At 61.6% G+C, this 24,032-nt stretch overlaps 1 protein-coding gene across 1 annotated transcript in view; it reads left to right on the forward strand.

Moving 5' to 3' along the window:
- WNK2 (WNK lysine deficient protein kinase 2) overlaps positions 1 to 24,032 on the forward strand; it is a gene marked incomplete at its 5' end in the record, with an annotated part of 118,708 nt that overhangs the window by 25,024 nt on the left and 69,652 nt on the right. The window contains 9 exon segments of the mRNA XM_034647307.1: positions 5,981 to 6,153; positions 6,323 to 6,543; positions 9,663 to 9,820; positions 12,122 to 12,210; positions 13,593 to 13,812; positions 18,287 to 18,566; positions 22,378 to 22,586; positions 22,764 to 22,895; positions 23,250 to 23,441. Coding sequence (XP_034503198.1) covers positions 5,981 to 6,153; positions 6,323 to 6,543; positions 9,663 to 9,820; positions 12,122 to 12,210; positions 13,593 to 13,812; positions 18,287 to 18,566; positions 22,378 to 22,586; positions 22,764 to 22,895; positions 23,250 to 23,441 — 1,674 coding nt within the window.

The raw sequence follows: 24,032 nt of genomic DNA on the forward strand, positions 1-24,032 counted from the left end.
ACCCCTACCCCTGCCCCGCCCCCTGGTACAGCACCTGGCCTGGAGGGATACCCCTACCCCTGCCCCGCCCCCTGGTACAGCACCTGGCCTGGAGGGACACCCCTACCCCCTGCCCCGCCCCCTGGGGCGTGCTTGGTCTGGAGGGACACCCCCACTCCCTGGTACAGCACCTGGCCTGGAGGGACACCCCCACCCCCTGACCTGCCCCCTGGTGTGGTGCTGGCCTGGAGGGACGCCGTGGATGTTCAGGCTGGGAGCATGTCTGCTCAGCAGACACTGGCCTAAGGCCATTGGTGGCCAAAGCCCCTGCAGCCTGGCCTCTAGGGCCGTCTTAGGTCTGTTGGAGGGCTCGTTCAGGCTGGACAGGGCTTTTTTTTTTTTTTTTTTTTTTAAAGACTCCTGACTGGCTCTGCCCCAGCTGGCCCTGAGCAGGGTGGTATCGAGTGTCCTGCCCCACCCCCATCCCTGCAGGCATGTCCTTGGTGGAGGTGTTCATCTTGGCTGATCGTGACCATGGTGTGTCCACATGTGTCTTGAGGTGTCCCACGGGGAAGCGGCCCGGGGTGGGGCTGGCCCTTCCTAGAAACCAGACCTGCAGTTGGTCAGTGCAGGGCCTGGCTGCTGCTGGGCCTCTGCCTGCTGGGCCTCGGGTCACCTCTGCCCAGGGCTGACTGTCCCCATTGGGTGGGAGCCCAGCAGGGAGTGGCTGGTGGGTTCTCTTGCTCCTGTGCACACCGTGATGACCCGCCTGTCTGGCCCAGGGTCCCAGGGTGAGGGCAGGTGTTCCCCTGGGAAAGCAAAGCCCCTCTTGGCAGCCGCAGTCCACTGCCCCGGCCATGCGGTCTCCTTTGTCCCACTGCCCTGCTGGCCGCATCCCCTGTTCTCCTTGTCCACCTGCTTCCAGAAGAGAGTGGACCCCAGCAAATCTCTGTCCTCTCCTGCTGTGTGGAGGGGACAGGGTGCAGCAAGGCCATAGCATGGCGTCAAGACCCCACTGCCGGCCAGGAGGGGCCCGCTGGACCGTAGAGGGCTGACTGCCGCAGGCCCGTCAGGGACGCCTGCCCAGGCTCCAGAGGGAGCCCATCTTGGCCACATCTGTTCGCCGGTGCCCGGCACCATCTGTGGCCCAAGATAGGCCTGAGGTCCTGGGAGAGGTTTTGCTGGGTGGAAGGCCTGGGGCTGGGCCCCACGCGGGCTCAGCCTTGCCCAGTGCGTTCCTGCCCCTGGGCACGCTGTGCCCCCTGGATGCCGGTGCCCGAGCAGGCCCTGACTCCCCTGCTGGCTTCCCACCATAGCCTGTCAGTGCTGTGAGGAGGGTGCTGGGCGTCCTACAGCTGCTCATGACCCAGACACCTTCGTCCCAGGGGGCGCCCAGCACAGGGGCCCGTTCCTGAAACTGACCCACCGAGCTCTTACCAGGGACGGGGGCTGCCTGATGGTGGACAGGCGTGGCACCCTCAGGGCCGGTCCAGCCTAGGGTGGAAAGTGACATTAGGCCCCAGTGAGGATCCAGGGGTGGGGCCACCGTGACAGCTCTCCTGGGGCTGCCAGCTGGCCCAGCAGGACTGCCCTGTGACTGGCTCCCCCGCCCCCTCCGCCGGCTGACCTGAGCCTGATGGCAGCCTGGCATCAATCTAGTGACAATTAAGGTTTCCCCGTGGCTGATGGCCGGATGACGGGGCAGGGCCCCCCCAGCTCGTAGGAGGTGTGTTCAGTCACCCCTGCTTTTATCCACATGTTTGCAAAAGGGCCGCCGAGCTGTTTCCAAATGTCACAAAATGCTGGCAGTGACGGCCTTTATGCTGCCTCAACTTGTGGGACAGTTTGGATCCCCTCCTGCTGAGGGCACCCCCCCCCCAGCATTTTACTCAGATCTGGCTGGTGGCACTGCCTGTGGGGGAGGGGCGGGGCCCCGGGGTGGCCCAGCACCCGTGAGGACACATCCTCCCTGGGGTCCTTGACAGAGATGACCCTGCACAGGGACCCCTTCCGCTGCGTCTGCACGTCCTCCCAGGGGTGGTGGCCACGGGAGGGCGCCTCATGTTAATAGCGATGCCTTTGTTGTAACCAGGAACTAGGAGAAACCCACAGACTTCATTGTTTAAGGTGAGGTCTAAACTTGTGTTTAGAAAAGTGAGTTTATTTTTAAAACATCCGCCAGCATGAGAAGGAGCAGGTCACAGCGGGAAGAGTGTGCGTGGGGGGAGCTCAGCTCAGGAAGGGTCAGGACGGCCCCACCGAGCTGCCGGCCTCCCCTCCCCATGGGGCAAGGCCCAGCGCCTGCCTGCGGTCCTGGCGGCCGCTGGCCCTGTGCTGATGGAAACCACAGGTGGCCTGTGTGGCTGCTGCCTTCTCTCCAGACCACAGGAGTTTTCCTCCCGCCCGGGCGTGGAGCCTTCGGCACGGCCTCCAGGCCTGGAACCCCCGCCTCCCCGGGGCTAGGGATTCCAGAGACCCTCATCCCGGGTCAGCCATCCCTGGAGCCCCCATCCTGGGCCGATTCCCGGTGGGACAGTTCTCAGCAGAAGTCCTTGAGGCTTTCTTCTGTTTTGATTTACAACCAGAGGGGCTGTAGAGAGGGTACGTGCCAGCTCGTCACCCCAGGACTCCAGCGTTGCTGGTTCTGGGCACCGTCTTCCGGCTGCTCATGTCCCCTCTCCGTCCTGTGTGTGCAGAGCCTGCCTTCGCCTGCCTGGGCCCCGGGTCGCCGGGCAGCTCTGCTCCTCACGGAGTTGGTCGGGCTTTGTCTGGCTGAGGGGAGGGCTGCAGAAACCCCCCTGAGGCAGCCACGGGGCCCCCTGGTCAGAGGACTTCACCTGTTGCCTCTGTTTGGGCCGAGCTGCTGACCCCCCGGGTTGTGACCACCTGGCTGCCTGCCCCTGCTCGGAGGCTGCTGCCCATGGCCGACGAGGCCCTCTTCCCCGGAGAAGAGACAGCGTTACCCTGGAGTGCTTCTGTCCTTTATCTGATTAGCTCCCAGTATCTTTGGGGCACCGGGTGGGTGAGAAGCTGGTGTGAGCAGTCTCTCTTCCATGTCTGGTGCGGTGACCTGTCCCGCCGGACCCCATCCCCTGCAGAACAGCCTGACTCCAGCAGGACTGGGGCTTCCCTCCTGAGGCCCAGGTTCATGACCTCGAGGCGTCCAGTCCCAGCGCATCATTTAGGACTTCCTCCCACAGACAGTGGCATTGCTGATCTGATGGGGCTAACCAGCCATCAGCACACAGTGACCAGCACTGGGGCCAGCTCTGTGAGGGGCACTGGGCAGCACTCTGAGGACATGCCAGCTGACCTTTTAAATTATCAAGCTGTGTGTCACACAGTTAAAAATAGCCAGGTGGCTTAGAATATAAACGAGGTCTGCTCCCTCCCTCCTCCCACGTCCAGGCCCAGCCCAGCCCCCAAGAGGCCCCATCCTGGAAGTCTGACCACATTCCCACTGAGTCTTTGCTTTATCCGCTTTGGCATCAGCAGGGTGCCCTCCTCTCCCTCTCAGGCTTGGGGCTTGTTAGTGATGTCTTTCATGACACTCACTTTTTCTCTGAAAGTCCGGTGAAGTCTTCCCATCTGCTGAGTGATGCAAGATTACGGCTTGTAAAGCATTCTGAGTTTCCTCCGGACGGTGGCTGGGAGTGAGTTGGCTACTCCAAGCAGAAGCCTGTGGGGGTGGGGAGCACCGAGGTGCTGGGCGCTCCTCCCCCACCCCTCCTCCCCGACGTGGCTGGGCCCCGGCAGTTGCCCCTCCTGGCGTTGCTGCGCCCCTTTCTGCCGGGCTGTGCTGAGATTAGCGGGCATACTTGCAGTGACAGCAGGACCGGGGTGCCCAGAAGGAAGCTTCGGTCGTCACGTGGTTTGATGCCCGTTTGGCCAGGCGCTCCTAGGGTGGGACTTGCCCTCTGTCCTCGGGAATCCGCTTCTGGCTGGGAGGGTCCGGCCTGGCCTCTGCACACATTTCCCATCTGGGTCGGGAGATGCTCTCCTGCTGTCTTCTCCTTCTCGGGCTCCTGGTACACGTTGTTAGTAATGGGCTTCCCGCTGGTTTCTTCCTGTCTCTTCACGCTTCTCTTCTGTTCCTCTGAATCGGTTATTGGATGTTTTCACTTTAATTTTTGACGTTTAAAAAACTGAGCTATTCCTTACGTATGAGATTCAGATCTTAAGTGTCCAAGTGGGTGAGAGGCGCAGACTTGCGTGACCCGCATCGTCTGTGAGGACGTAGTTCCCGCTGCCCCCCGCTGCTGCATCCCCGCCCCAGAGGTGAGCGTCCAGGGCCTCAGCCGCGTGCCAGCTCTGCTTTTCCTGGAGTGTGCCCGTGGACCGTCCCCGGTGGGTACTGGAGGGCAGAGGCTGGGCCTGGAGCAGGTGCGCCGCCCACTTGTACCCCTGGCGCGTCCAGCAGCTGTGTGTCTGGAGCCCCCAGCTGCTCCCGGCCGCCCAGCTGGTGGGCATCAGGTGGTGTCTTTGGGCAGGAATTGGCATTTTCCTAGTGACTCAGGATGGCGAGCGCCTTGTCACACGCTTCTTGGCTGTTTCTTCATCTTACCTCTTCACGCCTTTTTTTTGTTATGGAATTGTAGGAGTTCTGTGTTCTGGGTGGAGACCCTCATCGGATACGTTATGGAGAATAGTCTCTCCAGTCTGTGGCTTGACTTCTCTTAAATAAACCATCGTTTTTGCCGAGTGGAGCGTGTTTCCATGTTGGCGTCTGGATTAAATGTTGATGTTTTTGTACCCGATGTTTCACTCGAGTTACCGAATATCTTATTTTAAAACTGGAGCCTTAATTTGCAAAAGCACTTTCTTGATTGTTCCTTTTTTTTTTTTTTAAGATTTTATTTATTTATTTAGAGTACGAGTGGGGGAGGGGCGGGGGAGAGAATCTCTGGCAGTCTCCCCTCTGAGCACGGAGCCCAACGCTGTCAGGACCCTGAGGTCACGACCTGAGTGGAAATCAATAGCCATTTAAGCCACCGGGTGTCCCTTCGTGGTTCCTTCTAAGCAGAACCTTGCTCTTACTTATGTGTGTCAGCCTCCTCGATCCCCGCGAGCATGTGAACTAGTTTTTTTGAAGTTGTCTCTGTCCCCGAGTTCTGTGTTTTTCCGGGGTCAGCCATGCACCGGTTCTCCTGGTACCTCCTTGCTCTGCTAGGTCCCACTTGTGCACCAAGAGGCCGATGATGGTTTGTGGGGGCAGGGTTGGCGGTTGGCGCAGGTGCGGGGAGACGTCCACCCTGTGACCTGCAGACGCTGGAAACCACGGAGCTCTGGGGTTTGTTCTGAGTGCTCTGTGGTCAGAGCCCCCTGGAGGGTGAGTGGAAGGGCCACGCCAGGCTGCGGCCCCACAGGCAGGGCTGGGTGGTGGCACGTGGAGGCAGGGAGCACAGGGAGGCCGCCGGGGGTGGGGTTTGGACGTGGTGGAGGGTGTTGGTGTCTTCCTGTCGTGAGCTTCGTGTGGCGAACCCCCACAGGGACTCCCAGCCCCGGGAGGGATGTTGGTGTTGCCCTGTCCTGTGAGAACTTATGGAGGCGTGTCTGCTGTGCCCTCCTGCACCGCTGGGCCCGGCGGGGACCCTGGTTCTCCGGTTCTCATCTGCTCTGGTTGTGAACGTGTCCTCGAGGTTGTGTGTATGTTGCAGTTGGACGGTCTTTCTTGTGACAGCACTCAAAGCGGGTGTTGAGGACGCGAGGCCTTGGAGGTGTCTTTTGGGGGAGAGTGCGTGAGTGCTACCGTGTGGGTTTTTGAACCGTCTCTGGCTCCCGGAGATCTTTCTGCCGACGTCCCGGTGCAGGGGCTCATCCAGGCCGTGGGGTCGGTGTGGGCGATCGCAACAGAGGGACTGGGCCAAACCCCTGGCGGCCAGGACGCCCGGTCCCCTCCTTCTGTTGCGTCCTCACACACGGAGCCACAGGGGCGGCCCCCTGGCTCTGCGGAGGGCGTCTGCAGAGCCGCGGCTGCCCCTCAGCCTGTGTGTCTCTCCAGGACCGGAAGCTCACCAAGCTGGAGAGGCAGCGGTTCAAAGAGGAGGCCGAGATGCTCAAGGGCCTGCAGCACCCCAACATCGTGCGTTTCTATGACTTCTGGGAGTCCAGTGCCAGGGGAAAGAGGTGCATCGTGCTGGTGACCGAGCTCATGACCTCGGGGACGCTGAAGACGTGAGCACGCACAGCCCGCTGGCCCGACCCTGGGGCGGGCGGGTGCAGGGGCCACAGGGGCACCGGGCCTCCCGCCTGCCAGGGCCTGTCAGGGGCGCCCCGTCTGGGTGTGGATGCACGGCCCCCCAGCCGCGGCCGCCGCTGGTGACCCCCCCCCGCCCCGCCGCAGGTACCTGAAGCGGTTCAAGGTGATGAAACCCAAGGTGCTCCGCAGCTGGTGTCGGCAGATCCTGAAGGGGCTGCTGTTCCTGCACACCAGGACGCCCCCCATCATCCACCGGGACCTCAAGTGTGACAACATCTTCATCACAGGGCCCACCGGCTCCGTGAAGATCGGCGACTTGGGCCTGGCCACTCTCAAGAGGGCGTCCTTCGCCAAGAGTGTGATCGGTAAGCCCCCGCCCTGGGGCCCTGGGTGCGGCCCGATGGGGGTCCTGGGCCGTGTGCATCCGGTGCTGAGGATGCTGGTGCCCGCGGGGCGGTGGACACTCAGTGGGGAGGAGGCCTCGATGACAGAGGGACTCGGGGCTTTGTGGCCAGAGAGGCTGGAGCAGGCAGGGAGGCAGATGCCCCAGGCCCTGAGGCTCCCCGCAGGGAGTCCCTGGGAGATGTGGGGCCCAGAGAGAGCATGTGGGGCTTTGGGGCCAAGGGATTTGGTGTGGGTGCTGGTTTGCTAGCCTCGTCTTTCCGTGGTTCTTGTCCTCCTCTGAGAAGCCGCCATGGTCTTTCTGGGTCCCTGCTGTGCAGGAACTGGGGCTGTGCTGGGGTCCAGGCACACAGTGGACACTGGGCCGGGGCACCTCCAGGGCTTTGCAGAGAGGGTGCTTGCAAGGGCTTCGGGGTGGCTGTTGATGGGGTTTGAGATGTCTGGGGAGTACCAGTGTGCTGCAGGGCCAGCCTGCTCCGGGGTATGGCTCCAGAAACTCTGCTAGGATCCGCGGGGGTCAGGTGGGACCCGGAGAGACCCCCTGCCTGTTGAAGCCCTGTGTGGGGACACAAGCAGGACAAGAGGGTGACCTCAGGGGTTTGCAGGCTCATGGTTTTGATGCACATTTGGGGACAGAAACTGGCCTATTTACAGCAAATGAAACCACTGGGAATCTGGAAACTTCTCTGGCAGGGTTAGTGGGTTTGGAATGTGACATCTGGGGCAGGGTGGCCTCCAGGTGTGCCCTGAGGACAGGGGTCTCTGGCAGCTCTGGGAGCTGAGTGGTGGGTGGGGGCCGAGCTAGGCCTCAGTCTCTCTCTCTCTGAAGTGGGCAGGGGCCTGGCTGGAGGGAGCACGCCTCTGAGCAAGGGGCAGCTCTGAGCAGGATTTGTAGGTCTGACCCTGGGGTGGGGCACCTGCTGGAGCTCTCTGGGGCTTCCCTGGCTGGTGGCTCTGTTCCTCTTAGAGGTGGTATCAGTGTACTGGGCGCAGGCTGGGTGGTCGATGGGCTGATGTGCACTGGCCCCAAGCCTGGCACAGGGGGCCCAGGTTTGTGGGGGCTCCGGAAGCTCCAAACTCATGCAGAATGAGAGGCGATTAGCACATCTCTCTGGGCATCAAGGGCCAGCAGCTGCGTGGGGGGCCTTTGGTGGGGCGGGGGGGTTCCCAAACCTGTGAGTCAGGCTCCCCCACTCTGTGCTGTGTCCAGGGTGCCTGCAGGGACAGTGGCTTCCGAGGACCTCTCCACTGCTCGGGGGCGGGGGGGCTTGTGGCGCTGGGCCTGGGGAATCTGTGTCGGCCGATGGGAAAGGGGGATGCGCTGGGTGAGAAGGTGTCCTCGTCACAAACACTGTGGCCACAGCCCCGTGATGCCATGTGCACACCCAGCCGCGGGTTACGTGCCCCTTGGGGGTTTGTCCCCAAGAGCCACCTGCCTGTGATGGCGTCAGCACCCTCTCCCTGCGTCTGCGTTGGCTAGGTCCTGACCTGGTGCTGCCTGCAGGTGTTCATGGCCATGGTGGCCGGGACACCGCGAATGTGGGGCCAGGGGGCCGTGGAGGTGCTCTGGGCGCACACCTGTGTGGGTGTGTGAGCACACGCATGTTCTTTTTAACACTCAGATTTAAGTGGCTGCAGAGTGAGGAAAGAGAAGACAGTTTGTGTCCGTGGCTCAAGCACATGTGGGCGTCCCCATCCCTGCTCGGAGCTGGCCCCCTCCCCTGCACCCACACCTACCGTGCCCCCCTCCCCCCACCGAAAGGTGGGCTGTGTGGGGCCTCAGGGTGGCTCAGCCGGCTTCTCTCTTCCCCTGTGGATGCACACAGCCAAGTGGAAATCATTGTCAGCACAGTCATGTGGTTCAGAACCCCAAAAAGATGGAAATATTCCGAGTGCAAGGTCCCTCGGACTCCTGTTCTCTCTCCACCCTCATCCTGTTATTTCTGATTTGGAATCTCCTAGAATTCTTTTTTTTTTTTTTTTTTTTAAAAAGATTTTATTACTTGAGAGAGCGAGCGTGCACACGGGCGGGGTGGGGGCAGGTGGAAGTTGGAGCGGGAGAAGCAGGGTCCCCACTGAGCAGGGACCCAACGCAGGGCTGGATCCCAGGACCCAGGGATCATGACCCGAGCTGAAGGCAGATGCTTCACCAACTGAGCCACCCAGGCGCCCCTGGAATCCCCTAGAATTCTTTATACACACACGTAAACCTAAAGATAGATTCCCGATTTTGCCATTTCCTACCCCAAATGTTAACTTGCTTTGTTAAACGTGTAATACGTGTTAAATTGGAACAGTGGGTACGCGAGAAGAAGTTGACATGTCCTGTACGCTCTGCATCCCAGAGAGCCATGACAGCATCTGCCGACCCCGTCTGTGCTTGTGAATGCAGCCTGTGCTGGTCTGCATCTGGCTCTTCGAGAAACGGGGGCATCTTGGCAGCGTGGAGGTGGAGGACGCAGAGAAGGTGGGGGCCTTCGCGCCGCTCCCCTTTGCTTCACGTAGAAGCTTGTTGCAGAAAAGTAAAAAGACCCAGAGCAGTGTAACTAAAGGAAGAATTAGCCGGAACCCCACCTCCCTGACGTCTGTCGTGGGTCTGTGCTTGCGGTTTTGTGGAGAGCTCATTGAGCACAAACAGCCGAGTACTTTGTTTCACTCCATCTGCTGAAAAATTCCGAGGAAGCGTCATTTTGGAACAGGCTGTGCTGGGAACACCTGGCCAGCACCTGGCCGGCACCTTCAGCAGAGACACTCGTTTCCGCGCCGCCTGACACGTGGTGTCTGTCCGGGGACATCTGGGGCCTTTGTGGGATTTTGCAGGTCAGGTAGATCTGAGGGGACCGTGAGTCTGTGTCTGCCGCGGGTGGTCGGGCACAGACTGTGCCCTTCGAAGCAACGGGCTCGGAGCTGTGGGGGCTCCTAGCGCCATGAGCCGCTGCGACACCTGGAATCAGGAGGGTCTGGGAGTTTTCAGGAACTTTCTGCAGAGCAGGCCTTTTAGAACCACAGATTCTGGGCCTGATGGGGAGGGGCTCCCCGGCCCAGTGACTGCTGACCCCGTGTCTGTTGCTCCCGGGCACAGGTACCCCTGAGTTCATGGCGCCCGAGATGTACGAGGAGCATTACGACGAGTCTGTGGACGTCTATGCCTTCGGGATGTGCATGCTGGAGATGGCCACCTCGGAGTACCCATACTCCGAGTGCCAGAACGCCGCCCAGATCTACCGGAAGGTCACCTGTGTGAGTCCACTGGCCACCACAGAGGGCCGTGCTTGGTGAAATGCTCACAGCACCGTGTGAGGAAGGGAAGGATGCTGTCACAGAGGGGAAACTGAGGCTGTCTAACTCAGCGGGGCGGCCACTGAGGTCTCTGACCTGGCGGTGGACGCGCGTGGCCCTGGCGGTAGTGTGGGTGCGGTTGCCTTGTGCGTGGCCGAGGCTGAGCACCTTCGAGGCCTCTCCCGGTGGCACCCGGCTGCCTGTCCCCGGAGCCCTCCTCCCGGGCCACTGGCTCTCCCGTGTCCTGTGTGCGCCCAGGCAGCCGTCCGCTTTCGTCAGGTGGCTTCAGCTCTGCGAGCAGATCAGCCTGTCCTCCCACTGCAATGTCCTGCCTGGTGGGGCCGTAGCTTTTCTGGGCACAAGGCCCCATGGCCCCCGCGTCCTGGCCGCCTTGCCCCAGCCCAGAGCCCCCCTCACTTGTGCAGATGCATGAGGGGCGTGGTCCTTGGCGGCCCGGGGCACCCGCCCCTGCCCTGCCCTCTGCCCTGCGCCCCCCACAGGTCGTAGCTCATTTCTGCCCCTAGGTCCTCCTTCATGTATTTGAGCCTCCTGTGTGGTGCGGAGGGTGTGAGCGGGACGGCAGACTTTTTGGCTGGAGCTTGTCAGAGACGCAGAGGGAGGCATGCGGCTCCTCACTGATGCTGGCAGGACAGGGCGGGCTTGTTGGCTGTGGACAGTGGTCCTCCATGGGGCAGGGGTCACCCGAGGAGGCTAGGGCCTCACTCCCAGGCCTTGGGGGGGTGTGGGGGGGCAGCCCGCCAGCCCTACTTCTTGGGTGCCCACGTGGACGGGGCTGTGGTCCGTGCGCTGGGCTGAGGGAGACCGGACTGATTCCCTGATTCCCACTGGGGTGCTCCTCAGCCGGCCCGGATCCCTCGTTGAGGCCCCAGGAAGCGGGGCTCCTGTGCGGACCCATGTCAGCTTGGGCTAGGCAAGGTCAGGCCCCACCCGTGCTCCCTGAGGAAACCAGATGGGAGGCGTGTTCCCCGACTGCTGGCATGGTTTGCAGGAACGCCCTGTGGGCCCACTGGCGCCTCGCGGCACACACAGCCACACCGGTCCAGCCCCGGCATCTGCCCTGACCCCAGGTCCCGCAGGGATTCAGTGTCCCCGCTGCCAGCACCCCGACTCCACGCTTCTGAGTCTGGGGATGCAAGCCCCTTCGAAACAGCACCCGTTCCTCTCGCACGTTCTACTCCTGCTTTGGGGGCCTCAGCCCCTCAGGGGTGTGCGTGGCCACACTCACCTGCATGATCTCAGGCCGCCTGCCTTCCGCCAGGACCCTGGCCCTTTCTCGTATCATAACTAAACCTTTTTTTCTGTTGGCTTCAGTGGCATGGCCTGAGGTTCTCATCTCTGAGGGGAGCCCCTTGGCCATTCCTGGAGCCCAGTGTCCCAGTCCGTTGCTGGCACAACATGACCCCCCACTGGGTATGGGCCTGGGGCACAGCACCCTGCCTGGGGGTCCTGCCCTCCTGGGTCTGCCTCTGGGCCGGAGGCCGCCGGGTACTCCCGCTCTGTGGGAGAGCGCATGGGTCGTGTTCTCTACTTTAAAAAAAACAAAACCAAACAGCCCCCCCCAAAAAACCCAGCCAAGATGAGACTTTGAAGGCAGTCTTGTTGAAGAATAGGATGGTTGAGGCCCCCGTGTGTTTAGAATGGTTAAGAATCAGTTGTCCCTCCCCCAAGCCCCTGCCCCCAGCCCAGCCCCTGCTTCTCCTAGAGTCCCCCTGCCCGCTGGGCTGCATCCCAGGGTTCTGCTCCCGTGTCACGGCTGTCACTGGCCGAGCTGCAGCCACCCCGCCAGCACCCACCGGGTCTGCGGTCGGTGTGCATGCTCCCGAAAGCCGCCCGGCTGCAGAACTCCGTGGCACGGACACTTACAAAGCCCTGGAGCCACCAGGTCTTGGAAGTCAGCCCTGCCCGTGGCCACAGTGGGGCAGAGTGTGTGGTGCCCTGGGCCAGCAGCCGTGACCGCACCATGCCCATGGCACCCTCGGGGGAGGGTGTGGTGAAGAATGTGGTCGCCCTGCCCACCTGCCGCATCTGCGCCCGTCGCGCGAACGCTCCTGTCAGGCGGGGGCTGGGTCGGGCTCTTCCCCAGACCCCGCTGCTCCTGACAGCCCCTCCTCGGGACTCGGCATGAGCTGCGTCCCCAGCCAGCTTGTGCCCCTCCTGCCTTCCTCTGGGCAGGTTAGTGCCCCCGAGCGGGCAGGAAACAGGTCCTGTCCTGTGGGTGACTCTGGTCCTCTGGTCTTACAGGGCATCAAGCCTGCCAGCTTTGAGAAAGTGCACGATCCCGAAATCAAGGAGATTATTGGGGAGTGCATCTGCAAAAACAAGGAGGAAAGGTGAGTCCGGTGGGGCGCTGGGTCTGGGTGTAGATCACCACAGCCGCCCGCACTCCCAGGAGACGGGCTGCTTCGGGCCAGGGTCCCACCTCTGCTGCCTGGAGCACGCTCCCTGGCTTTGGGGGCCATCCCGGAGCTCCCCCCTTTGCCAGATGCTTCTCACCCACCCAGCCTGGAGCAGCGGCTCCCCCGTGCCCTCAGCCTGCCTCTCCTGTCACCTCCATGCACCCACGGCTCAGCCAAGAGCTCACAAGTCAGAGCCCTTGAGCAGCCCCCAGCCCAGCCCCAGGTCCTCAGCTGGTCAGCCAAGAAGCCTCCCACCCCCTCTTGTCCTCTTCCCCCCCCTCCTCCCTTCCTCCCTCCGGCCATTCCCCCCACCTCTTCCTTCCCCTCCTCCTCACTCCTCCACCCTCCCCTTTGTCTTCTCTCTCCCTCCTTCTCCTCCCACCTTCATCTTCCCCTGCCCTTCCCTCATCTCATCCCCATCCCTCTCCGTCCTCTCCCCCCACACCTCTTGCCCCCTCGTGTGCCCTCCCTACCCTGTGCACGCAGCACACGGCCATCCTGTCACTGTCCTCACCCTTGATCCGTGTTCTTTTCCCCGGCCATCATGTCTCACGTGGGCGTCCCTTTCTGATCCTTGGACACTCTCTCCTACCCCCTGCAGGTTATTGTGTTCTGTTCTTTTAGAGAAAATAACTAAGGAATTGTGAAGTAAAACTCAGGGAATTATAGAAACAGCCACGCAGAGCTAAAGAACCCTCAGAGCAGACCCCACGAGACACCGTCCAGACCAGGACCAGCCGGGGCCACGACCTCTGCTCCCCAGGGCCCCTCAGGCATGCGTCTGCTCCCCCTGTCCCGTGTGGTGAGCTTCCACAGGGCGTGGGCTCCACCTGTCCATGGGACACCGTGATGAAGGAGGGGCCCCCGGAACAGGCAGGACGCTGGGAGGAAGCCAGGCCCAGGATGGCACCAGGGCCACGCTCCTGTTCAGGGATGGGGAGTGGTTACTATGAGAATGCCCAGCAGCCGGGACACCCAGGGCTCCAGGCTTCAGACTCACCTGTGACCCCTGGGAGTTCGCCTCCACAGGCCTGTCTGCACGGTGCAGAGCCAGGTTTGGAAACTTCACTGCCCCGAGTTTCTTGCGATGGGGATATTTACTTTTTATACTGAGAGGAAGAAACGGCCTTCAGTGCTATGCAGCGAGCCGTATGCAGGTGTAGTTCTCCCTTCACCCCGGGAGTAAACTGTCGCACGCTGCCCGCGAGGACTGTGCTGCCCGCTGGGTAGTAGTCGGAGAACTGTCTGCGAGGAGCTGGGCACTCGGGGGCCTCACCAGCAGCCGCCTCACCGTCCCGTCGGCTGCCCCTCCTCAGGTACGAGATCAAGGACCTGCTGAGCCACGCCTTCTTCGCGGAGGACACGGGCGTGCGGGTGGAGCTGGCGGAGGAGGACCACGGCAGGAAGTCCACCATCGCCCTGCGGCTCTGGGTTGAGGACCCCAAGAAGCTCAAGGGCAAGCCCAAGGACAATGGGGCCATAGAGTTCACCTTTGACCTGGAGAAGGAGACGCCCGATGGTGTGGCGCAGGAGATGGTAAGGGGGCGCTCGCTCCTGGACGGGGCGGCAGGTACCGGCGGATGCAGGGTGTGCCTGGAAGGATGTGGTCTCCAGAGATTTGCAGGAGCTCAGGACGGGGGTGTGTGTGCAGGACAGCGCTGCGGGGCCCCCGCGGCAAGAGGCTGGCGCCCGCCCCGAGGCCATGCCGTGAGGGTCCCGTGCAGCGGGGTGCAGAGGGACGGAGCCGCGGGTCTATTGGGAGGGCGTGTTGACCAGTCTCGCTGACTGTGAATTGGGACTTCGGTCTGAGCGGTCGCTTTGTTGCCGAGGGCCGTGTGTCCGGGAGCAGGGGCGTTGGGTGTTTGCGTCTCGGGGGGAAAGAGGCGCACGTGAGAAGGAGACACGGATTTTCTCTGCGGAGAGCCAGCGCAGGCGTAGCCACGCTCGCTGCGGGAGAGGCCGCACCTCTTACCTAACGTAGCACGCCTTTCAAAAAACGGGTGCGTTACAACTAGACGCCCCGGCCGCGGTGGGTTTCAAGGAGGAGGCTGTAGACTGTGGGCCTGGGGGGCCCTGGGACGGGAGTCCACGCTGGTCCTCAGGCCCCTGCTCAGATGAGGGAACCGGCCGGATTGCACGGCAGATGTGGGCTGTGGGCCCGGGCTCCGCAGGGCGGCTGGAGTGCACCGGGGACGCAGCAGGTGGGGGTCCCGGGATCTCGCTGTGGGTGGTGCATCAGGGCGGGGCTGGCAGGGCGGGGGCTGTGTGGGCGGGGCCTCAGCCTGTGCTGCCGCGGCCTGCACCTGTGGTGAGCCGGGCCCCGGGTCGGGACCACCGTGCCTTCCCGGCTGCTGGGCACATCCCTGGGCCCGACATGGGGCAGCGCTGCTCTCAGTGGACCCGATGGCTGTGTCACTTGCACGTGTGAGAGGATGTTGAACTCAGTAGTACGGGGGAGCTGCGCCATGACCAGCAGCACGTCAGTCCCGTGATTCAGGGCCGCTGCTCCTCCTTGCGCGGCCGCAGTGCGGTCCCCTCCCGCCTGCTGCTGAAGTTAGCGCACAAACATTCACAAGCCGGGTGACATGCAGGCCGCTAGCCCAGCAGCGAGGGTCGAGGCTGAGAGTCCTGGGGGGCCCATGGGAATGGGGGACCGGGACAGGAGCTAGTGCCGTCCTGGTGTCAGGAGGAGGGGAGCTGGGTCCCTGGTGTGGCCGTGAGGGCTGTGTCCACTAGGGCTGGAGAGGCTGGGCCAGCGTGGGCACCTCAGGAAGCACCGGGGGCGGGCCGCGCTCCGGGTCCTCCGTGAGCACCGTGCCTGCTCCACACGCCCAGGGAGCCTTCCTGCCCAAGATGGATTCCGGCAAGAGCCCAGCAGGGGTCAAGTGCCACAGCAGCACAGGGGACGATGGGACTACGGCACGGATGGATTCCTGTGCCTCAGTTGGACCAGGCTTCTCCTCCACCTCTGGGCTGGTTCTTGGTTCCACTGGCGTGCTCTTTAGTTGTAGGACCTGGTGGTGCCCACATGTGACCTGGGACCTTTTCTAGGACTACCCGTCCTCCCGAGGGACCCCTCCCTACTCTGCCTCCATGGTCTCCCTCCACATGGCGGATCCTGCAGGCCCCGTGCCCATATCTGGGCCTGCTGCCTCGCCTGCCCTCAGCGCGGCCCCCCTGGCTCTTGACTGGACTTGGTGGGCAGTGTCCGTGAGTTCACGGTGGAGACCCCTGGGCCCAGCGCTTCCCTCCATCACCTTTAAAAGCACCTTTTTGTGACAAGCGTCCTATGGGCAGTACGACATCCGTGCAGACTGGGCTCACTGTGTTTGGTTGAAGAATGACAGAATGACGCGGACCCCCTCCACTCGGGGACTAGGATGAGCCAGTGTTGAGCTGACAGCGGCCGCATTCCCACAGCGGGGTCTCGGCCCTGTGCCAGTGCCCCATTGGGCCTGGCCGCTGCTGCCCACTCCTTTCCTGCTGGCCAGTGCCAGCCTCCCTGCCCCGCCCCCCTGGAGCTGCCAGATCCCACCTCCGGGCTTCTCTAGGCTGCCCCTGGGCTAGGTGCCCACCGAGGAGCCCTCATGGGGCAGCGTTTCTGGGCTCACTGCCCCATGCCGCTCTGGGCAGTCACTTACTGACAGCTTTAACTGCTCACACCTACTTCTTCAAGCGCGGGGTCCAGCATCAGCAAGCCCCAGCGCTGGTGTCCTCACCTAAAGCCAATCTCCCAGCAGCTGGGTCTGGGGAGGGTGTGGGACAGATCAAGTGCCCTGGGGGCTGAGAGAAGGGTAGGTCCTCTGGGGACCTGGGTTGGCTTTGACCTGGATGTGACCCCTTGTGAGGACCCTAGGAGAGGGGCTCGCAGCCCAGCCCAGGGTCCCCGTGTCCCCGCGCCAGCCCTCCTGCCTTCGCGGGTAGTCGATGTTTCAGTGTGGCAGAGAACGGGGCTAAGTTCTCCCCGTCTGGGAAAAAATAGAAGCAACACCTCGGAGAGGATTGCCGGGGGGTGACCGCGAGGACGGAGACGGAAGGGAAACTGGGCCACGGGCAGAAAATAGAAGCAGCGGGCAGGCGCGTCTGCGGGGCGCCTTCCCATCAGCTGTCTCTGGTCGGGGCGCCGGGCGGGCAGCACTGACTTCAGCCCCGGCCCCCCACCCGCGTCCTGGCTGCATGCCGCCGCTCACACCGCTGCTGTCCGTGCCTGAATCAGGCGGCAGGCTGACGGCCGAGACGTCTCAGATTGTAACACGGTTCCTTCTGTGCAGTGGGGTAGAGAGCTTTTGAACGAATCCGTCAGGAACTTACAGAAAAGTTGCAAATGTGCGACAAAGAACTGTTTGAGATGACATCCAGGCCTGCTGGCCTGCCACCCAAATGTGCCCGCCTGTTTGCCCACAGACAGCAACTTTCCTGCTCAGCTACCTTGGCCGTCAGAACTGGTAGAACCACCTCGGCCCTGCCTGGGGTCCTCTGATGTGTGGTGACACCTTCATGGCGGGAGCTCGTCCTACAGCGACCGTCTTTGGTTATCCTGTCATGAAGGGCGAGGGCTTGGCTCCCTCGCGGTCATGTTGGCGTGTCTGTGGGAACTGGGTATGGGGCTGTGTCCTCACCATGGTCAGCCCCCTGAGGACACTTCCCATGAGCACACGGTCGAGGGGCGTCTGCCCACAGTCTCTGTGTGGAGTGACAATTAATGACTACGTCATGGGGGCATACCTTGAAACTGTATAAATATGCATTTTCGCCAAACTTTCCATTTATTTGTATCTCTGTGGACTATGGTTTTGTTGGTGAATTATCTGTAACCGCATGGTACGTTCCCCCAAACGCAGCCCTGTACACGATTGTGGTCTCTTACCTCGTGGTCAGGAATCTGGGAGTGGCTTAGTGGGTCCCCCACGCTGTATGGCTGGGGTGTCAGCTGGGGCTGACCAGGCTGAGGGTCATTCGGTGTCCATGCCCGCTTACCTGGCTCCTGGCCGGAGACTCGATTTCTAGGCAGTGGGTTGTTCCCTAGGCCACTCATGGTACGCTTCCTGTGAGCAAGTGATGCACGTGTGGGAGGGTGTGCAGGGAGGGACAGGGACGGCACAGCGTGGCATCCTGTGTGGCCTCATGCCAGCAGTGAAGTTGCATTTCTCTTGTGTGCACTCGCGGACACGCCCCTCAGATCATCGTGTTGTCACTGCATTTTGATGCCCAGAACGTCCACGTTTGGCCTGTGGCCCTGGCTCCTGTGTCCTCCTGCACGTCCCCTCAGTTCTCTGCGTCTGTCCTGGCTTTCAGGCACCGTGAGGTGTCTAGGCCCCTTGTCCTTCTCCTCCCCACCCACTCACGCTGGCCAGACTCCGGGGGTCACCCCAGGCCTGCCCAGCGTTCTGTACGCTTGCACGCACGCCATGCCACACGTTCGCATCTGCATCCAGGCGCGCTTAACGTCTATCGTATGTTGAAAGCCGCGAGCTCCCGTGGTCTCCGACCAGCGCCGCAACGTTTGCACTTTGTCCCTCTCCACACGGGGCTGCCGCGGTGACATTGTGGAGACTGGCCTCTGCTGTGCCTGGTTTACCACAGATGTCCTCAGGGAGAGCCGGGCCGCTTCCCAGAGGTCCAGGGCTCCTTCACACGTGCTCTCCCAGCGCTCTCCTGGGCACGGGCGCCTACCCTGCCAGTCTCAAGTTCCACGGTGCACCTGCTTCCCTGCGTGCCTTCTTGGGGAGTGCCCAGGGCCCGCCTTCGGGAGGCAACTGAGGCTCTCTGCCCTCAACCCACAGGCACGAGCACCTGCCTCGTCCTCACGGGAGCGGGGCTGTGCAGGTTCAGAGGGCTGTGCTTCCTGTGGGTTTACCGTTGGCGGGAGGGTATTTCCTGTGGGAAGACGAGAGCGTCCCTGAGAGACGTGGTGAGGACCTGAGGAGGGACTTCTGCAGAGACGCCATGAGCGGGAGGTGGCGGTGCAGACGGCAGGGCCCCAGTAATGACACGGCACCTCCTTTTGCAGATTGAGTCAGGATTCTTCCACGAGAGCGACGTGAAGATTGTGGCCAAGTCCATCCGAGACCGTGTAGCATTGATCCAGTGGCGGCGGGAGAGGATCTGGCCGGCTCTGCAGCCCCCGGAACAGCGGGAGCCAGGCAGCCCCGACAAGGCCAGGGGCCCGCCCGCACCCCTGCAGGTCCAGGTGACCTACCATGCGCCGGCTGGGCCGCCAGAGCCCGAGGAGCCCGAGGCAGACCAGCACCTCCCCACTGCGCTGCCGGCCAGCGCCACCTCTCTGGCCTGTGAGTGCCACCCTCCCCGCGCCCTCACACCCTGTGCGTGCTGCAGGCGTGGACCGTGGGTGTAGGCGAGCCTTCTTCCTGGGGCAGGCGTTGGGATGTCCTTGGCTCCCTGAAGCCCAGCTTCTTAGGATAAGTGGGGACAAACGGGCAGACAGTCCAGAGCCTCCCGTGCCCCAAGCCAACAGGACGGAGTGGCTCCATCCAGCTCCTCGTTCCGTGTAGAGGGCATCAGTCCTGTGCCCGGCGGGGGCGTCCCTGCTGGTCTCCAGTGGTCATGGTGCTCTGAGCCATGACCTTTGCCACCAGGATTATCTGTCCCCAAGGTTATATCTCTTGTAGTGCCTGACCTTTGAAACCTTTACCACATTTCCCAGTGTCAGTGATGGGTCGCTAGGAATCACTCTGAATCTCCGAAACTGGGACAGAGAATCCTGTGTTTTCTGCACGTCCAGGCAGAATGGTGTCCTGCCTCTGCCCTCGGCGGCCTAAAAATGCAGCAGTGAGCTGCGGGTCAGGACGTGGCGTTTCCTGTCCGTTCTGTGAGTAAGAGCCTGCCCAGGCCGCTTTTTCAGGTTGCTCGTGTCGACAGACCAAAATAGCCTGTTCAGTTACTTAATAGGCACATACTTCATTTATCATTAAAATTATAGCTAACGTTCTTCAAAGTAGGCTATTTAAATTCAAACCAGTAGCTGCCTGTCACTTGGAGACCATTCGCTTGCCGTTGGCTTCCTTCCGACCTGCTCAGGTTTGCCTCGGAGAATGAAATCGCTACATCATTGCTCCATTTTTCGATAAACCAAAAAATTAATGGGCACAAACTTTGTGTTGGAAAAAGCTCTCCTGATGACACACCACTTCCCACTTTAAAAACTCGACCATCAGTGGGAAAGTTTCTAGGCAGGAAAGGAGAGACCGCCACACTCTGCTGTGGTCAGGGGTCCCGGCACAGGCCCGGCCACGGTACAGACGTGGATCGCAGGCGGGTTCAGTGTGGGTGGGTGGTCTGTCCGCAAACGTCCTCTTTCTGTCCACTCAGAGCAGCTCTGTCACTTCAACTGCAGTCACACTCTCAAAACATGTTTCACCCGTTTGTGGTGATTTCTGGAAAGCAGATGTGTGTAAAATTCTAACAGTACGAGAGGGCGTGCAGGTGAGTGCCCCTCCTGAGGCCGCGGCTGGTACCTGTCTCCTGATGGTAACTTCCGGAGAGAACGTGCACATGTGATCATTCACACACACGCGTGTGCACACACGTACACCTGCACACATGCGTGCAGCACGCACACGTGCACACCGCTCTGCGTATCTCCATTCACAGCCCAACACCCATCTGCACCGTGCCGTGGCCACAACACGAGGCCCGTGCCCGGCTGTCCCTCTGGCCACAGTGCGTGTGGATGGCCTGAAAACCCTGTGCCTTGTCAAGGTGAAATGATGGGACTCCAGGCTGCACGCACATCACGGGGGAAGGGATCTGAGGGGCGGGCAGACAAGCTTGGGCATGGCGGAAGGTGCGGCCAACATCGTATGCCGGGGCTCTCCACCACGCCGTGTGTGAGCTGCCCGCCTCAGCTCCCATCAAGCTCAGCGACAGGGTGTGGGCCAGCGCCCAGGGACCGCAGCAGGCTTAAAGACGATTTTTTAATTTTCAATTTTTTTTTTTTTTTTTTTTAAAGATTTTATTTATTTATTTGACAGAGATAGAGACAGCCAGCGAGAGAGGGGAACACAAGCAGGGGGAGTGGGAGAGGAAGAAGCAGGCTCATAGCGGAGGAGCCTGATGTGGGGCTCGATCCCATAACGCCGGGATCACGCCCTGAGCCGAAGGCAGACGCTTAACCGCTGTGCCACCCAGGCGCCCCTAATTTTCAATTTTTTAAATTTATTTTTAGAGAGCGCATGTGTCTAGGGAAGGGGAGGGGCAGAGGAAGAGGGAGAAAATCCCAAGCAGCTCCCCGCCGAGCGCAGAGCCCGGTACCCACGACCCTGAGATCGTGGCCTGAGCCGAAACCAAGAGCTGGATGCTCAGCCGACTGAGCCGCCCAGGCCCCTGAAGATGATTTTTAAATTAATTTTTAATTATAGAAATAAACACATTCCCTTAAAAAATTTAAAATGTGGCATATATGGTTAGAGTTGGTTTATGTGAAATTTGCCAGGTTTGTACACATTTCTTTTTCTCACACACACAGTTTGTGTGTCTTTGTGTCTCTATCTCTATATCTCTGTTTCTGTCTCTCTGTCTTTCTGTGTCTCTCTGTGTGTCACTGTGTGTCTCTCTGTCTTTCTCTGTCTCTGTGTGTCTCTCTCTCTGTGTCTCTATGTCTCTGTGTGTCTCCCTGTGTCTCTCTGTTTCTCTGTCTCTCTCTGTGTGTCTCTCTGTCTCTGTGTGTCTCTGTCTCTCTCTGTGTGTCTCTCTCTGTGTCTCTGTGTCTCTCTGTTTCTCTCTCTGTCTCTGTGTGTCTCTGTCTTTCTGTCTCTGTGTGTCTCTCTGTCTCTGTGTGTCTCTGTCTTTCTGTCTCTGTGTGTCTCTCTGTCTCTGTGTCTGTGTGTCTGTCCCTGTGTGTCTGTGTCTCTCTGTTTCTCTGTCTCTGTGTCTCTCTGTCTCTGTATGTCTGTCTCTGTGTCTTTCTGTCTCTGTGTGTCTCTCTCTGTGTCTGTGTGTAGGAGGAATCACCCGCCGGCTGCCTCGTTACAGGTCGGAGTGCTTGTTGGGTTGGTTCTGTGCAATCAGACCTTGGTGTTGGCATGTCTTCCCGGGGTGAAGTCTGTCCTGATCAGCCCCTGGGAAAAATTATTTTGACGTAAAGCCAGCAGGATTCCCTTTTACTGCGTGTGCTTGAATCACGCATTGACGCGATGCCGGCATCCTGGAAGGCGCCCGTGCGGATGCTCGGTGTGTGGGTGGCAAGTCGCGGTGTGCGTGCAGCTTCTGGAAGCGCCATTTCACGCAAGGCTTTGCTTTGCCTGGTTGCTGGCCTGGCCACGCAGGCGGCGTTATTCCCAGGAGCGTCTTGGAGAGGCGAGCCTGTGGCCGTGGGCGGTGCGGCGTGTGTGTGTGGCTCTGTCCACCGTGGCCTGCTTTGATGGACTTTGGGCACGGGTGCAGGGGAGGCTGGCCTCTAGGAGGCCTCCTCGGGCCGGAGAGCCTCTGGGTCCCCCCTGCCGGCCTCTGCGGGGTGCGGGCCTCGTCAGCCCCATTCTCCAGCCAGGTTAGAACCAGGCCCGTGACGTGAGGACCAGGTTTGGACCCAGCTCTTCCTGCTTCGGGCTCTTTGCTGTGGTGGCGAAGGTGGTCAGAGTCCCACCCTCCATGAAATACTGGTGACCCTAGCTTCTCCTGACTTGGGCACGCCTGCCGTCAGCCTCCTAAGACCCCTTGCACCATCGAAGAGCTCACTGAGCTCTCGCTCTCAAGGTCTGGTCAGGGCCCAGTGAGGTCCCTGTCTGCAGCCGGGGTGGACGCGGGTGCGCTTCCTGCGGAGGACGGTGTGAGGGGCCCACCTGGGATTTGTGGCGCCTGTGTGGGTGGCCCCAAGATGCCGGACAGTGTTGGCCTGGGGCGTCAGGCCGTCTCCAGGTGGGTTACAGCCCCCGCCCCCTGCTGTCCTAGGGTCGATGGTCCAGAGTGACATGCGCTTACGGCTCAAGTGACTGGGGAGCTCAGCCAAGTCTTGGTTTGCAGAAGAGCGTAGGGACCAGCTGAGCGTCGCGTCTGAGCCTGTCCGTGCTCCCTGAGACTTGGGGGAGTGCCGTGGGGGTGAGGTTGGGGGGTGTCTGCTCTGAAACGTGCCCGTGTCCTCCCCAGCGGACAGCACCTTCGACAGTGGCCAGGGCTCCACGGTGTACTCAGACTCACAGAGCAGCCAGCAGAGTGTGGTGCTGGGCTCGCTGGCGGACGCGGCGCCGCCCCCCGCCCAGTGTGTGTGTAGCCCCCCCGTGAGCGTCAGCGTCAGCGACGGCCCCGTCCTGCCCTACAGCCTGCCCTCTCTGGGGACCTACCAGCAGCCTGCCGCGGTGAGTCAGCCCGCCCCTTCAGGCAGAGACCGCGTCCCCGTGGGCCCAGTGTCCCATGGACCACCAGGTTGCACCGGTCTGTAGTCCGGTCCCCGGGAGGGCTGTGCTGCCACGGAGCGCAAGCGGGGTGGGGGCCTTAGGGTAGCTGGTGAGTGTGGTCATCCGTGCTCTCTGCAGCCTGGCCTGCCCGTGGGCTCTATCCCGCCCCCAGCCCACCCTCCGCTCCCGCAGCAGCATTTCCCGGAGCCAGCCATAAGCTTTGCCCCTGTGCCGACGGGCCCAGGCCAGCCTGTACCCCCCGGCCACCAGGTGAGTGTGGGCTGTCCCTGCTTGGCCCCACCCTGGGTGCCTCAGTCTTTCCTGCCCCGTGGGTGGCAAGGTCTGTTGGCCCAGGGCCGGTGGGCCTCCTGGCAGGCCCAGGCCCCCTCGGCCCCTCGCTGCAGTTCCCCAGGGTCTGGGGGTGCCGATGGGAGTGGGGTTGCTGGATCCATACACTCAGAGGGGCACCGCTCATGTGCAGTGGTCTTCCCCCACATCGGCACGTCTCAAGCTCCAGGCTGGGCGTGCATGTGTGGGAGTCGATTTTCTCTGTCATGTCTGAGCGTGTGGTGGGGGACTGTCTCAGCAGGACGCTGGTCTAAGAGAAGCCCCCTCTCTCCCCAGCCGCCGCCACTGGCCCAGCCAGCGCCCCTGCCACCTGTCCTGGCCCCACCGTCCGTAGGCCCTCTCCAGCCGGTGCCCCCCCACCTGCCTCCCTACCTAGCTCCGACGCCCCAGGTGGTGGCCCCTGCTCAGCTGAAGCCCCTCCAGATACCACCAGCGCCTCTGCAGCCACTGTCGCAGGTCCCCGCTCAGGTAACTCCCACCCTGCCCCCGCCTCGCCTGCGTCCCCAGTCTGGCTGGCCACTCTCCGTGCTCTGGGCTGCCAGTGCTCGTGGGTCTGTGGGTCAGGAACACTCCCTGGGGAGGGAGTGGCCGTGCCCACCCACCCTTGGCGTCTTGCCCAGGCGTGTCTGGGTCAGGGAGGGGTTTGGTCCAGGTTCAGGGCCGGAGGAGCCAGGTAGAGCACAGCTGCGGCCACTGTCTGTCGTGGACCCACCCAGGCTGTGCTGACCGTGGTCCTGGGGAGTCCACGGCTTCAAGTGACCAGTGACACTGATGGCGCCTGGTGCCCGGGTGCCATCACCCAGGCTAATGCCATCGATGGCTTTCATCTCATGGGTCCATCACATCGCGGCAGCGGGACTCGGCCACAACGTGCCACCTCGTGTGGAAGATGTGAGTGTCCCTGCAGTTTGTGGACACCATCCAGAAGTTTCTTTCTTGTCACCGGGCCTCGTCCCCATCACAGCCACGTGGGGTTGTTTTCACCGTCTAGCTGAATCACTGTTTGCTCCCCAGTACCTAGAAGTGGCTCGCGTACCGTGGCTGCTCTATAATTGTGCG

The sequence above is a fragment of the Ailuropoda melanoleuca genome, chromosome 17 (assembly GCF_002007445.2).
Source record: "Ailuropoda melanoleuca isolate Jingjing chromosome 17, ASM200744v2, whole genome shotgun sequence".
Taxonomy (NCBI): Eukaryota; Metazoa; Chordata; class Mammalia; order Carnivora; family Ursidae; genus Ailuropoda; species Ailuropoda melanoleuca.